The sequence below is a fragment of the Mauremys mutica genome, chromosome 2, assembly GCF_020497125.1.
Source record: "Mauremys mutica isolate MM-2020 ecotype Southern chromosome 2, ASM2049712v1, whole genome shotgun sequence".
Taxonomy (NCBI): Eukaryota; Metazoa; Chordata; order Testudines; family Geoemydidae; genus Mauremys; species Mauremys mutica.
In genome coordinates this window covers 40349774-40365920 of record NC_059073.1, presented here as the reverse complement: position 1 = coordinate 40365920, position 16147 = coordinate 40349774, and the positions used below count along the sequence as shown (strand labels likewise).

Below are 16147 nucleotides of genomic sequence, written 5' to 3'. Positions count from 1 at the left end.
AGTGAATATAAATAGCAAGTTAAGCTGTGCTTAAAGATACAGTACAGTTGAGTTTTCTGTGTAGTGTAGTTTTCATCCCCATTTGATTTTAGTTTTTACCCAGCTTCACTCTAAAATATTTTCATTTATTCTATAATTCCACAGAATGTTAGAAATGAAATTAATGTGGTTTCTGCCCTCAGTGGAACAGCAAATGTGGATCAAGAGGTGCTCCTCCTGTCTCAATTATGACAAGTTCAGACTGACATCCCTGAGGGTAATGAAGATACTTGCCAGAGGTATGCTGTCAATGCAGCTCTTACAGGGGGCCTATGCTAGGGGAAGGAAGAGAAAGAATTAGACTCCAGATCCTTTCCCAGAATCAAATAGTAAAGTGCTCTGAGGATTCCGAGTAACTGTCAAGACTCTCCAAGGCTCCATTTATGAGCAAGAACACAAAAGCAAATGGAGGGATTCAATGTGATGGTCAGATTCTGGATCTGCTCCAAAGATCAGTTCTGGTCATGCCCTGGTGTACATGGAATTTTTGGGTCTTGAAGATAGTGTCCCCACTCCCCCAGGTGTTCTCTGTATTGGTTGCACTTTTGTAATACTCTCTTCCATGGCTTTAAATGCCTTTATGGGCGTACCATCTGGACACTCACAAGCCTTCTGCAGCCCCAGCCACAACCTCTTCAAGTGTGTATTATATATTTTAGCATTTACACCTCTACCCCGATATAACGCGGCCCTTAGGAGCCAAAAAAATCTCACCGTGTTATAGGTGAGACCACGTTATATTGGGCTAGGGAGAGGAACCACTCCCCGCCCCAGCTCACCTCCGCCTCCTCCCTGAGCACGCCGCCGCCGCTTCTCCCTCCCTCCGAGGCTTGCTGTGCCAATCAGCTGTTTGGTGCAGCAAGCCTGGGAGGGAGGAGAAGCAGCACTGCGGCGCGCTTGTGGGAGGAGGCAGAGCGGAGGTGAGCTGGGGCAGGAGGGCAGCGGGAAAGGCTGCAGCAAGTAACAGGTGGGTGCAGAGGAACCACTTGCGATAACATGAATTCGGATATAACGAGGTAAAGCAGCCCCATCCCCTGGAGCGCTGCTTTACCGCATTATATCCAAATTTGCGTTATATCGGACTGTATTATAACAGGGTAAAGGTGTATATAGTTTCAGCTTTCAAGATAGTTAAGACGAGCTCTTAATCTTGCTACTTCATTTCCTGTGGAAAGTGAACCAAAATCTGGATGCAGAGAATCATTTAATCAGGGGAAAACTGACATTGGAATAGTGAAGATATTTCACCATGCCTCTTGTTTTAGTGAAGTTTCTCTAGAATCCCTATTGATACTCTAAAAAAAAATTCAGAGCAGGAAGACAGATTTACATGAAAGCTACAGAGAAGGTAGTTGAAAAGTCCATTCATAAAACTTTTATTCCACTTACATCAACTTAATACACATGTTCTTAACAGTTATGCTTGGATTGTTCATGAAAATTTCATAAGACATTAAACAAAGCTAGCCATCATCTCAAGTTATTTCCCTGTTAACTATTTTTACAGCACATGCATGTTAGGCAAGTATCAAAAAAAAATCACAAAAGCAAAAAACCTAAAAAAGTTAAATACATGGGTTTTTGTTTTACTGCTGTGCTCAATATACAGTGTAGTTATGGATATCAAGCATTTCATTTTTACTGCATCTTTACTTGTACATTTGTTCTTAGGTTGCCTAAACCATTTAAATACAAATAAAATGTGTAGCAAAAATAATGACAGCAACAGCAGGTAACTTTACAAATAATGGAATGTGAACTGTTTCTGCCCTTCTCTAGAGAAAGTTGACTGGGTGATCAAAACTATCTTAAGGAACACTTTTCAGCTGCAATCAAAGATGTACACTTGATTATATATTCCATAGGATTTCACATGCTTGACATGCAATATCCATGGGACATCTGTTCCCCCACAGCCATGGTATGCTTCAGCTTTGAAGTACTCACACTAACTACACCTGTGGCTGCAACTGATTATCCCTTTTTTCCCCCCCCTCATGACAGACCAATACGCAAGCAGTTTTCTTTGCTCAACATAGGAAGTTGTTTAACCCTGGCCACCTTGTGGGAAGCCACAGTGTACCAAAAGTACTATGCCAAACATGTAAAACTTGTATAAAAATTTCACAACCCTATATTGGCCACCTCAGATGAAAACAGAAATTCCCCAAATGTTAACTGGCTCTATTCCCCTAATATTAAACATAAAACCACATGGGAAATATAGAAATCCAAATAGAAGTAACATAAACCTGTCATAAATCGTAAACAAAAACTATTTGTGGGACAGCATGAATGACAAATGGTCTACTGTGTAAATTTTAGAATGAGGCAGACGAAAGTTGGAAGGCTGGTTAATTCTCCCCTCCTTCTCCTGCTTCAGCTTCATCTCCTTGGGTATCCGATGTCCACAACTGTTTGAGAGAAAATGGAGTAAAGTGTTTGCATTTGCAAGAATGCTGAAAACCCACTCCGATTCTGGTTTCTTCTACTCATAATATTTAGTAAGAGGATATCAGTAGTATTTCTACTTTTCTTCAAGGGGTAAGCTCTTCCCACCTTGAATGGTATTACTTTTTAAAGGCTTTGTCATTGGGAGTTTGCTGCTCCTCTGGGAGTTTAACTATCGGCTGGTCAGCAAGCCCTCCCCTGCAGCCCACTGAAACATGTAGCATTAAGCCTGTAACAAACATCCTCTCAAATTCAGTTCAGGCAGAATTATCCCTCCCTTTAAGACCTTTAATTTGAAGTCAGATGTCTTTCCTACTATGGAAGGCCAAGAGGAAAATTAGACTTAAGTTATCACCAGGCCCACATTCAAGACTAAGTGTGGATGTGCTTCCTTATGAGATTCAATGCCACAGACAAACATCCCCTCAAATTGGTCCTTTTTAAGGGAGAAGCAATCAGGTCCTGCCCTGAAAGGAAGTGCCAGGTACAGAAAGTTCTCCTCCTAGTTACAGGATAAGGAGTAAGCATCACAAATCTACACAGAAATGTCTCTCAGAGTCCAGAATTCAGGACCGTAGCTAGACACCAATGCTTTCAGACAAAGAACCAGAACAGAGATCACCAAAATATTTTGAGTCACAAAGTTTAAATGCATCTATTTTCCACCAGGGATAAGAGATTATCTCACCCACTCGCTCTCATTTCCTCTACAGGCAGTCTTTCAAAGTCATTGCTAGCGCAATGTGATTTAGAGCATCTCTCTGCTTCAAAAGGTGGAGCTCCAATCAGCTCCCTTAGTTGCCAAGGCCCTCTCAAGTAGAAAGACCTTAAGGGGTTTAATTCTTCACTGCCTTGCACACATCTTAAATCAACATTCGCTCTTGTGCAAAGACAGTATAAAATGCTACAAATTCAGAACAGTAGAAGTTTACACACTCTTTGCATATGTGTAAGTAGCGCAAGGCAGTGAAGAATCCTATGCAGGATCTGCAGCCTTGTTCCTGGCCTGAATGCTGTGCAGATGCCACACGGTGAATGCTCCTTGCTTAAACTTTAAGCAGCAGGAAAATACCTAAAACTGACCAGAAAATATATAACAGATGTGCTGAGTCATGATATCTACCAGGAAACAATTTCAGAAAACTCGCAAGCCAATCTAGATTCATGCTGTGGATAGCAGCCAGTTTGAGTAACCATGAATTAGAAGTTGCTGTCCTGTGGTTCACCTGCAAATCTTCTGGATAGCATTGAATCTAGAGAAGTTTCAAATCAAAAACCAACATGACCAAAAAAGGAAACAAGCTTATTTATACTGGTCTTAGTACTAAGTTCTAGTATATCTACCTCACAAAATATTTGTTTGCATAAATATCAAGTAAGCGGGGGGGAGGAGGGGGGGCGAGACCTTCTGGAACATGAGCAAGAAAACTATTTGGTGGATATAAAAAAAAATCTTACTGCTGAGGCAACTGACACTAGATGATATTTAGCCATTTAGAATTACACTAGGGACCCTCTCTTTTTGGGTCCATGCCTTATGCATGTGATCAGGATGGACCTATTACACAAAGGTGAAGAGTAGCTCTAAAAAAATTTTCCAAAAGGATGTAAAGATTGCACTGTTAGTCAAAGCTAACAATACCATTTTTAGGGGATATAACAAGGGATATAACTTAGTAAGTGAAAGTTAACCTACATTGCAGCTTGTTTTTAAAAATGCTAGATTCCTTACATAAGCCAGAAAGTGTAGTTATTCAATGATGTAGTGGATTTGCCAATTGTGGAGCACAGAAAACTGAAAGTTGTGTCAATTGACCTTGGGAGGCAAAAGTGTGAACAAAATTTAAGTTCAGGAGTATTACAACTTGCTACTAACAAACATGATTTACTTACATGTTAGACATAAAATAGTAGCCACCAGCTAACTGTTCATATGCTTTAGTTAGAGTCAAGCAATGAACAAAATGCTCTATTCATGGTGACATGTAATAAAATTCCTTGCTTAACAAGCACGTTTTAATGGTACTTACTGTCAAGTTGTCTCTCAGTAATTGCATTATTAGCGTGCTGTCTTTGTATGACTCTTCGCTTAACGTATCAAGTTCAGCGATGGCTTCATCAAAAGCCTAGAGGGTTTAAAGAAAAAGTTATTGCCCATATAGTATAGGTTACATAAAGCATTTAAGCTTTTGATTCTTTTTAAAAAACTTACAGTCTTTGCAAGGGAACAGGCTTTCTCCGGGGAATTCAGAATCTCATAGTAAAACACAGAGAAGTTCAGAGCCAGACCTAATCTGATTGGATGTGTTGGTTGCATCTCCTTTTTACTGATTTCAAAAGCTTCTTGATACGCCTGTTGTGACTGCTCCACTATCCCTTCAAGAAAAACAACATGTAAATAATTTAGATGCATTTACACAGCTGTGTTCAAGACTTATGTTTTTATCACGTACCTAACATGAGTAATATGGTAGGGTTTAGTTTCCTCATTAATAAGGAGATCTTAGCTTTACAAATATTTTCATAGCATAGTACTGTTTTTAAAACAGTTTTGCAGAATTAGCCAGTTATCAAAGAAACATGGCCAAATAAGCTTTGGCCCAAAATAAGCATTAAAACTTGATGGAGATAGCTGGTCAATATGTAAAGCTGAATTTGCCACCCAAGCATTGCAGCATTTTAATAGTTCTTAGTAAAGAATGAAGAGGCAAGGTACAAAGAGTTTAGCATAAGTTTAAGAATTCTGGTATCTAACCTATATGTATAAGACTACAATTTCATCTGATAGTGTCTCTTTAATGCTGCATTAAATCTACCTTTTATTACAGACAGGGCTGGCAGCATTGCAGATTAATGTTGCTCCCACATTTACCATAAGCTCCTGTTTGCAATTGCTTATAAAACTTTGTGAAACTATTTCTCCTACACAAATAACTAATATGCTACTATTATGTAACGTGGGTACTAATATGTAACTTGGGGAATCTTCTCTTTGTTGAGGGAAGCCAGTCAGTCTCTGGGTACTGTTTTGGTGCCTTTGCACTGGACCCATACACTATTCAGTTAGGGTTCAATGCAAAGTCAGTTCTGAATAGTTTGCAAACAAAGCAGAAGAGACTTACCATGAACTTTTAGGGTACAAGTTTAGAATTAGAAGGACAACCTTTTTTTGGCTAGACTTGCTACAATTCTACAGTATTTTAAAAAAAATAGCTGACAAACTAGGTGTTTGGACCCTCCAGGACTAAGACTAAGCTATAGGGGTACTGCTTACGCTTGCTAATATGTCTACTAGGTTGTTACATGTTATCTTCTATGTAGATACAGTAAATAGGTAAAATTAGTTTCTAAAACAATAAGCAATCCAATTTATGGGATCACAATACAATTCCTAGATCTGGATACTTCACTCTGGTGCTGCTACTTGGTTCCCAGTGGTTGAAAGAATTATTTGGAATTCTGAGACTACTAATAGTGTTTGATGGCAATTGATCATGATCATTAAGTTCCCCAGGCTTAATTCTCACAAGTCAACATAATATCTGGAGAGCCTGTGACAGATGAAATGAATGTACCTAGGCTTTAAATTTAATTCACAGATGCAAAATTGTCAAACAAGTTTTAACACTGAAGATAAAACTGGTAGGTTCATGAATTGAAGGATACAGAGAGAAGAATCTGAACATTCTTGTACGTCTGGTAGAAATGGCCAGCTATATGTACAATTCTACAACTTCCAAGGGTGGGACAATCTGATCTGAGCACCCCATCCAAGGAGTCTATGTTGAAATAATCAAAGCAACTAAGGCCTTGTTCTGTCAAGCCTTTAGACCTTTTAGGCAATAGCTCTGGTACCCTTCACAGGTATTTAGTTAATACATTCCAGTGTTTATACTGAAGTTCAGGTGAAGGTAGCCAACAACCTGCAGTTTGAGGGGACAAACCAGTTTCATCTGAAGACTCAAGGTTGCCGAGTCATTAAAGGTGGCCAGATAAATTGGAGGTTAGGTCTGTCTTAGCTCAAGAAGACAATTCTCATTCCAGTACATCATGAGTCTGGGTCATTAGCCCCTTCTATTCCAAGGTGGGTTCCAGCCTCCTTGAGGGTCAATACCTAGTTTGTCTGCTATTTTTTAAAATACTGTAGAAGTGTAGTAAGTCTAGCAATAAAACTAAATATTAAGCCTTGCGGAGAAAGGGTAGGGTACTGACCCTCCACTCAAAGGCAGAAATATGAACAGAGATGGCTGGGGCAAAGGGAACTCATATCTCAATTCTGAAACTAGGGATAAACACATATAGAAGCATAATGGTTGACTGCTTCAGGAGTGTTCCATAACCAACCACACGTATGCTACAGTGGGGATCTGCAAAGCACACTTGTAAGGGAGAATCCCTGGTGACACTTGTTTGAGACCTATTGACCTACCACATTTAGGCAATAAACTGGGAATTTCTATAACCACAGAGCTAAACCACCTTTTAATTCTATTTAACATTAATCATCTTCCAGAATCAGAGAAGGGCACTATCCCATTTAAAGCAAGCCCATTTTTTGACAAATTTAACAAGAAGCTGACATACTGTACCTTTCTTGTCATCCCCAGCAGCAACCTCAGCCAAGTAACGGTAGTAGTCTCCTTTCATTTTCAAATAGAAAACTTTACTTTCTGCTTGAGAAGCGTTAGGAATCAAGAACTTTTCCAACAGAGACTAAAATCAAAACAAAGAGTACTCGGTTTTACACAACCATACCTTTCAATAATATTGTAGAGCCATCAAATTAGTTATATTGCAGGTTTTTAAAAAAGTCAAGAAAACTTGGTTCTGATAAGCTTTAGTTAGCCTAGCTTTTATCCACTTCTTTGCTGAATATGCCATGTTGTCATCTACTGAAGGAATTGTTTTAGGTACAGAATGTTCAACACAGTACAACACACCTAAATAACTGAAATGTAGGGTAACTGTAATGCTTATTCTTCCAGAAAGTGGAGTGTCATAGGCAAACTGGGAAATTTTTCTTCAGCTACGGTAGTATTAGCGCTTACATAGCAACAATGTGGCATCTAACTCCCAGGCTACATAACAATTTTACATTTGTTTGAAGTCACTTATTAGAGTACCTAAAACTTATCTGTGTAACATGCCATACTTAATTCTTGACTGTTGTTCTAACATATTCTTCCTTAACTCTTTGATTTAAAATGGGTTATCTGGGAAGGAATGAGTAACAGTGCCTTGAAGAGGAGCAATATATTTATACTTCACATAAGACAATGATTACAAAAAAATTCTAGTTAATCCTCGGTTTATAATCTCTCTACTTCAATCTGAATACAATTCCATTTAGCTAGTTGTAAATTATTCTCATAATGGAATCTTAAACTGAGAACAGTATGTCTGCATACGCAGCCTACAATTTTAATAGAAAGATAGAAACAATGTTACAAACATTGGTTCTCAAATGTTGTTCCAGACATCACTAAAACCTCCAAGTTTAGAGTAAATTAGATTTTGATCAGTAGTGGAATAGAAGCACTATTTAAAAACACTACAGTACTTGGCTCAATGCAACTATTCAGCTTGACACTTTTGTACCTAGTAGTATTAACTGTATGTTACACTGGGACATTATTATCCTAGCAATATCTCTTACATCATTTAATGGTGCATGTTTATAATTATGTTAATAAAACACTGTAGCATGTTTTTGGCTGAAGTGTAGCCACTTAGCCAGTTTTATTATGGTGGAAAAGCAAAGACAAATTAGTCATCTCTAGTACTTGTCTCTTGACTTTTCAGGACATTTCAGATTTAGCATGGTAGTCAAGTTCCCTCCCCCAAACTGGGTGCTTAAAGTTAGGCACCTACATAAACGACTCAGTTTTCTTCCAAAAGTGAAGCCCACTTCTTTAGGCGTATAACACCCAAGTTGAAAAAGTTGGGCATAGCATGTGTCTAAAGTTGAGTGAGATTTTAGAGGCAGTTATCCTTAAATTATAACATGTGTATCTGTGGTACATAATGTTAAAGTTTGGCAAGAGACTATTCATTAACGGTAACTCTTCTGCTACCTAACTTCTACAAAAAACTAACATTTCAACTTTATCTCACACTGTTCTTAGATTATCCTTTCAAACTCATGATAGAATTGGGTGTGTGTGTGTTCAAGACTCCAGAACTACGGACAGTTTTGTAGCACTTACTACTACATGGCTGCGCTAGGAGATTAGTGGGAGCAGAAGCAACATGCATGTTTCCTTCTTGGGAGGGGCATTATCCCCATATTCACAACACACTTGTAACAAATTCTTATACTGGCTCCTGTGGTACCAGATTTGGCAAACAGCATGTGAAGTAGCAGGAAAAACCATGTGTGTCATTGAGTAAAGTGATATGGGAAGAGTGAACCAATTAAAGGATGTAGCAATACTCTTAAAAAGGGTCGCTGTTAATTTTCATGAGTCATTTAATACGACTTGAAGACCAACTCCACCCAAATTCAAGATGAAAAACTACTTTAAGCCAAATGTCTCTCCATCCCCCAGTAGATGGGGATAGCCAGGATGTTGGGTGGGTGGGTGGAAGCAAGACTCAGACCAGAAGAAATGTCAATTGTCTATACTCTAACAAGGTTAAAGAAAGCCCAGTAGTATAGTTTTAGTACTGCATACTGCTAGCATCTTTCATAATATTAGTGATTTGCACAGCATCTTAATTCCTGTGAAGTAGGTATCAACTCCTACAGATGCGTAACAAAACACGAGATAACTGATCGGTGGGTTCTTGCCTCTGGCACGAATGGTCGCAGCAGGGCCAATCCTTGGACAGAGAGCTGACCCAAAAGCAAGTTAATGTCACAGCGAGGGAAAACACCCTAATCTTTGTTCTAACCAGGCACCCTTCAAAATTTTAGTCTTATGACCTGCTTTTCACAAGTGCCAAGAATTTGCAGCTTTCATTAAATTCAGTGGCGATTCCAGGTATTCCAAGAACTAAAAAAAAAAAAAAATAGCCAGTCCACTCATTCTTAATTATAGCCCTGAAAAGAATGTCTACCAGATTAGTTAGTATGCACATAACCCTTTGGAACAAGTCCTCGCCCTCAGATAAGCCATATCTACACATTCTCAGTTACAAATGTCAGGAAATAGGAATTACCCCCCAGAAGTTTTCTGCAACATGGTTCCCGCTATGCAGAAGAATAACTAGCTTCTCTTATGAAGTCTGGCAGTTGGCAACTAGTACCATTCATATCCCTTTATTAACAAATCTCCACTGCCACAGCTCCAGGTGAAATTCTAAATCTATTAAAATACCCATTGCTTAATACAGGCCTGCACAACTCGTAAAGCGGCGAGGGCCACATTACTCCAAAGAAAACAGCTGAGGGCCAAAACCCCCCGGCCCTGCGGAACACCCCTTGCCCCCCAAGCACCTCCCGGCTCCGCCGAAACACCCCGCTCCAGCACCGCCCAGCCCTGCAGAAACAAACCCTCCTTCCCCAGCACCGCCCAGCCCTGCAGAAACAAACCTTCCTTCCCCAGCACCGCCCCACCAAAACAGCTGTGGGCCAAAAAGGAAGATTGGAGGTGGGGCGGTGATGGGGAGCCCTCAGGGGCAAATTAAAGGGCCCGGGGCTCCGGCGGCTGGGGGAACCCCGAGCTTTGCGGGGCTGGGGCAGGGATTTAAAGGGCCCAGAGCTCCTGCCACTGAGGGGAGCCCAAGCCCTTTAAATCCCAGCCCCAGCCCATCCGCTGGAGCTGCGGACCGGATTCAAAGGGCTCTGGGCTGCCCGCAGCCGTGGGGAGCCCTGAGCGCTTTAAATCCCAGCCGTGGCCGGGATTCAAAGGGCTCTGGGCTGCCCGCAGAGCGCTGTGTGCACGGGATTCAGAATCCCCCCCCCCCCCGCGGGCCGCAAAGTGAGCCTCCGCGGGCCGCATGTTGTGCGGACCTGGCTTAATAGTTTTGTTTGCCGGCTGCCAAGTGAAGGGACATATTTGCACTGGTTGTAGAAAGTATTACTAATTAAGAAAGCCTCTTTTACAGCTGAGATGTTGGCAGCGCAGCCAGCTGCTCAGAAAATGAAAATCCTGTATCATGAAAAAATTACCCAAGTAAGAGAGGATATTGTTCAAACTATTTTTTTAAAAAGAATCTTATGCTAATGAGAGAAGTTATTTAGCTACCAGCGCTCTGGAACAGCACAAGGTTAAAAAGTCTGTCCATGTCTCTAATGGTGAAGTTGAGTGCCTTTCTTACCATCAAGTAGGATGGGCAAAGTACTGCCCAATGTACTTGTCATGAGCGAAGCCTTCCTTGAAGTATATTAAAGACCACTTAACATACTGATCATTTTCTAAAAAATGTTCATAAGTAGCATTTATGGTTAGAAAAACTATTCTCCATTTTAGTAATCTTTCGGTGTTATCAAATGTCTAGGAAGCGTCACTATTTATACACCTCTACCCCAATAAAACGCGACCCAATATAACACAAATTCGGCTATAACGCGGTAAAGCAGCGCTCCTGGAGGGTGGGGCTGCACGCTCCGGCGGATCAAAGCAAGTTCAATATAACGCGGTTTCACCTATAACGCGGTAAGATTTTTTGGCACCCAAGGACAGCGTTCTATCGGGGTAGAGGTGTAGTCTGTATAGTAAGTGTATCCTGTTTCTGTGGATCTTTCACAGAAACAAAGGGAGGGAATTTTAAGTTACGTGTTAGTAAAACAGAAGTTAGCAACAGGACTCAGGACAGATGAGATATCTAAAGCTTTTTAAAAAACGATTGAGTTTCTTGCCAGTTGATCTATGCCACCATATTATGACCATGAAGTAGACCTTGTCCAATCTACTAATGAGGCTCGGATAATGACAGGCCTGGAGAGGCTCTGCCAGGATTATCGAAAATGCCAATGACAAAATTTGCAATTTAAGCATTTGACAGACGAGCCAGCTCACTAACATATACAACAGTCTGCTCAATGAAGAAAGGCTGTTACAGCAGTTTAATAAATATTTAAGTTGCAAAAGCAATGCCTTTTGCCTAGGTTTTTCTCTGTTTAGTGCCTCAACGTTAATTGCTCAACATTGTGAACTACCGCCCCTTCAGAATCTCATCTTGTGGCCACAAAATACTTCTGTAATTAAAAGTGCTATTCTTAGGACACAGCAAAGAGTTTGTCTAGCAGCCAGGAGTTTTATGAAAGGCAGGCAGAGAACAGAAGACATTGCACCATTCTTTAGGTTAGCACTGCAAGACCCATGAAAGTTTACCATCCCAGGCTCAAGATCTACTCATATACTCTTACTATGATACAAAATATTGTTTGTCCATGGTGAGTATCTTTAGATAAAAGGAATTCCTTTTTCAAGGCTGAGCTAGGTAGAAGTACAAGATTACACCTCATCAGCCCACTGAACACACAGTTTATCTAAAAGGGATACAATACTCTGGTATGAAAATTCTTTAGTTCTGGTTCAGGACAGTGGCCATTATAAAATGCCTCAGAAGGTGTAATAATTCCCTCAACACACCCTGAACATGAGAGTCATGCATTGCTCCCCAACCCCTGGCAGTTAATGGGCGAGCACATACTGAAGCAAGGTCATTTATCCCTTATAAGTTATCCTAGCTAAATAATTTAACCATGGAGCTTATTCTGGGTAAGCAGCTAATCCTTTGGCTTCAATATCTTGGGGCAGTGAGTTCCACATTTAAGTACAGATAGTACTTCCTTCCATCTGTTTTAAATGTGTTGCACTTCAATTTCATTTATGTCCCCTTGTTCTTTTATTATGAGAAGAGAATCAGGTGCTCCACCACTGTTGATTCTGTAGACCTCTAACATGGTCCTTATCAGTCTCCAAGGAAACAACCTAATCTTTCCAATTTCTCATATGACTGGGGTTTGTTCCTGCCTGATGGTTCTGAGATGATTCCTGGATAACAAAGTATTATCTTCTGGTTTAGTAATGTCCTTCAAGAGGGCTGCACCAGAGAAGAGTGGAGACTGCAGATAGAAGGAGTAAGATATCCTCCAGTACCACGTAGATCTCTTTGCACTCCAGTGTGTGGGGGTCTTGGTGGTCAGCACTGACGGTACAGGAGCATCTTTAGACGTGGTGTCTTCTTTGGGCGGATGAGTTGGTACTGGAGATTCTGGGGCCACATTCATTGACAGGACCAGTGGATCACGGACCTTACGCTTTGGTACCTGCTTCTTCTTCCAGTCTCAGGGTTTTTTTTTTTTGGCAGAATGTTCCTTGGGGTCTACAAGTAAGGGGTCATCCGACTTTAGTGGGCTCAGGGAAGGAGCACTTCTCTTATGGGTGGTTTTCAACCGAGTTTGTCCTTGTGCCCATGAAAGTGTCCCTTGCTTTCACGGGAATCCCTGGAGAAAAAAGTCTTTATGCTTAGAAACTGAGGGCTCCACTCTTAAGCATGTGCTCAGAGGGGCACTGCTCAGTTGGTGAGGCTGATGTATTTGGTGTGTGCGCGCGCGCGCACACGTACTGCCTGGCCCAAATCGGAGACACGCCTCATGGCCTTCTCCACTAAGTGTTTTCTAAGGCTTAGCCAATGGACTTTGAGAGTTCTCAGTGGAAACAGGCAACAAATGCTGCACTTTGTTGAAATATGCATCAGGCAGCAGAGTCAACATTGGTGTTCATCCCTGATGGAGAAGGACACAGGGCAGGAGACACAGTTTTTGAAGCCCAGAACTCTGGACATTGCCTCCCCACTGTCAGGGACTATACCCAGTCTGGGGAAACTACACAAGCTATACTAAAAACTAACTATACTACAGTAAAAGAATAACTATTTAAAATCTTATTTACAGGATTTTCTGAAAGGCTGGAGCAGGAGAGGACGCTGGATTCCCAGTCAGGCCATGGGATGGTAAGAAGGAACTGAGCGGGCATCAACCCGCACTGCCTCTTATGCCTGTACTTAGAAACGCAAGGAGATCTACTATGCATGTGAGGCCAATGGACACTGCTTGCCAAAATCTTCAGACTTGGGCACATGGTATGTGTGGGTACCTCATATGTGGAATACACATAGGGACCAGCACTTAAAGAGGTAACTTGGCACATTTCTATCCCAACCCCAGGGAGTTTCATTAGCGCACGCGCACACACACAAATTTAAGACAGAGATTAAAAAAGATACAATATAGACAACTTCAGCACAAGCTTCACTAATCTGCCAGTGAATCTCAGTCCTGATCTACTTCTAGGCTTATGATGAAACAGCCAAGAACACATGTTATAGTTAGGAGTAATATCCAGTAATCTGCAGTGGCACGCTGTCACTGCATCTTTTTTGCCTATTAGCTTAGGCTAGATTGGAACTAGTGATCTTAAAGATATTTATTGTTCCACTCTGAGACGTGACCAAAGCAAGAGATTTATTTTTCCACTATTCCAGCTGTTGAGAAACCACCAGCTAGTTAGACGATCAAGGCAAATATGCACATTCAATTTGCACTACTAAAACATCTACACATTGTAAGTTTACATGGTGGTTTACAAATGTAGCAGATATGTTCTTTCCCCTGAGGGACTACAGCCATTTAACGCATTTGTTCCTGTGGTCCAGCAACATGAAGTTTATCCCAGAGATGCTTACTGTTCTTCTTAAATGACTAAATAAAAAAAACTTACATTTTGCAACGTAAGTGCTTTTCCTTCATGTAGGCAGTGTACATACTGGAGTTATGAAGTTGTGGTCTGGACTTCAACTGAAGACTGGAATGCAATCCATGGAGATTAAAATAGTTCTTTGCTGGCATCTGGTGCCTGAACTACCTTTCTAGAAAAGTGTGTTCATTCACATCTTTTGGTGAAACTAACCTGGTAGGAACAGGTTACTTAATTCAACAGATGTTAAACCAATGTCCTACTTAGGCCAGCTGCTTCTAGTTCCAAGTGTGTACACTGATGAAATTGTTGATGAAGCTTTCAGTAAAAGTGAACGTTGCCACCTGGGGATTCTGAATAATTAATACTGTACCTGAGAAAGGTTACTGCAATACAGTGTTCTATTTAAAAGTATTTCCCTTCTGACAAACAAGGGCAGGTCATTAGGAGTGGGCTCACTTGTCCCAAAGATATCAGCTGCTCATTAACAGCAATATATCTAATTTAAGAGAAAGAATACATAAGAACTCAGGAAGAATAAAAATCAATGATTTAAAAAAAAAATGGATTTTTTTTTTAATTTAAACAGGTTTTTTCCTCAAAGCATTTTATCAAAAAAATCCAATCTAAAGATAGTTTTAATTAAGATACATTATAGCTCAAAGATATCTCATCATGGAATAGGGATTATAAATTCTAATTCTATAGCATGAGACAATATATTCATGTAATGTTTAAGAAAAGTTTTGTGAATGAGTTCCAATAGTTCATAGATTGGGGACCCAATCTATGGTGTTTCAGGGGCTTCTCCATAGATTATTTAGGTTAATCTTTCTATCTACCCAATGGGACTCAGTGCTCAGTCTAGAAGATACCATCAGAGATGCTTAGTTTTGCAGTTCTCAAACTGTGGATTTGTGTCTCCAGAGATAACATGCTTGTTAACTGAAAAAATGTTCTAAAATAAATTTATAATATATAGAGGTGAGAAATAACAGACCTCAACCCTATTGTCCCCCTGCAAATTTGTGTTCTCAGAGTCAATCCCTTACCTCTGTCTAAAAGTGCAACATTTCTAAAAGTTCAATGAATAGAAGATTCTTGGGGGTGGAATAGATCTGGACAAGGAGAAGAAGTCTGGAGATAAAATGTGGGAAGGGAGGGACAGGCAGTGGAAACAAAGTGAAACTGTTTGAGCAGCATATTCCAGAAGTCTTGAGGTCTTTCTGAGTGTAGCCTTCATTTATTTGAGATCTACCATACCATTCTCTCACTAGAAGGGAAAACCTATAGTGGCAGCAGGCCATAAGAGAGACCCAGTTTAGGAATATTTGAATGAAGTTCCACTACCTGTGGATAAGACAGACATGCGTGCAAAATGCAAACCTGCAACAAAGAAATGCAAGGCCCAGTTGCCTGAATGAAACGACATCATGAGAAATGTTCCTTCTCAGGAGGAAGCTGCATTGATAATGATGAAAGGAACATGTCTGAACATGCAGCATCTTCAGGTTGGTAAACTTTTTTATTTCATTCTTCTGTCTTAAGGACTGCCTGTCTTCCTTCTAGACTATTCTTGAATTCTCATGTTTGAGCAAAAAATATAGTTGTTACTCTATGGTACTATCATTTTAGATGCAGTTGTGATAAAAAATAAATAGCTGAAAAGGACCGATCTTCCTTTTACAATTTCACCTTTAAAGTAATACTGAGTGTCAGTGAATGCAATGAGTAATACTAAATGAGCAGTACGGTAATAATAAACAAAATAAGTCAATGCAGTTATTTAATTAGGAGAATCCATCCTCAACATACAGGATTCTGAAGACTATCCACCTCCAAGATCATCATTTTCTATAGTTTCAGAGTTATCTGCCAATGATAGTTTCTCAGTGACATCATGTATGTCAGATAGCCACAGTTATCACCTGTAGCAAAAAGAAAAAAAAAATCTCCATCATCTAGAAACAACCACAGATAAGAACCAGCAGATTACAAAAAGAGGTAAT

At 40.3% G+C, this 16147-nt stretch overlaps 1 protein-coding gene across 3 annotated transcripts in view; it reads right to left on the bottom strand.

Moving 5' to 3' along the window:
* Nucleotides 1-1399: 1399 nt before the first annotated feature.
* The window catches only part of YWHAZ (tyrosine 3-monooxygenase/tryptophan 5-monooxygenase activation protein zeta), a 30981-nt gene continuing 16233 nt past the window's right edge, over nucleotides 1400-16147 (bottom strand). For all 3 annotated transcript variants that reach the window (XM_045005394.1, XM_045005395.1, XM_045005396.1), the window contains exons 3-6: nucleotides 7080-7203; nucleotides 4703-4866; nucleotides 4521-4616; nucleotides 1400-2453 (exon numbers count right to left, since the gene is read on the bottom strand). In XM_045005394.1, the coding sequence (XP_044861329.1) occupies nucleotides 2394-2453; nucleotides 4521-4616; nucleotides 4703-4866; nucleotides 7080-7203 (444 nt within the window). In that variant the 3' untranslated portion in view covers nucleotides 1400-2393. The remainder of the gene's footprint in view (nucleotides 2454-4520; nucleotides 4617-4702; nucleotides 4867-7079; nucleotides 7204-16147) is intronic.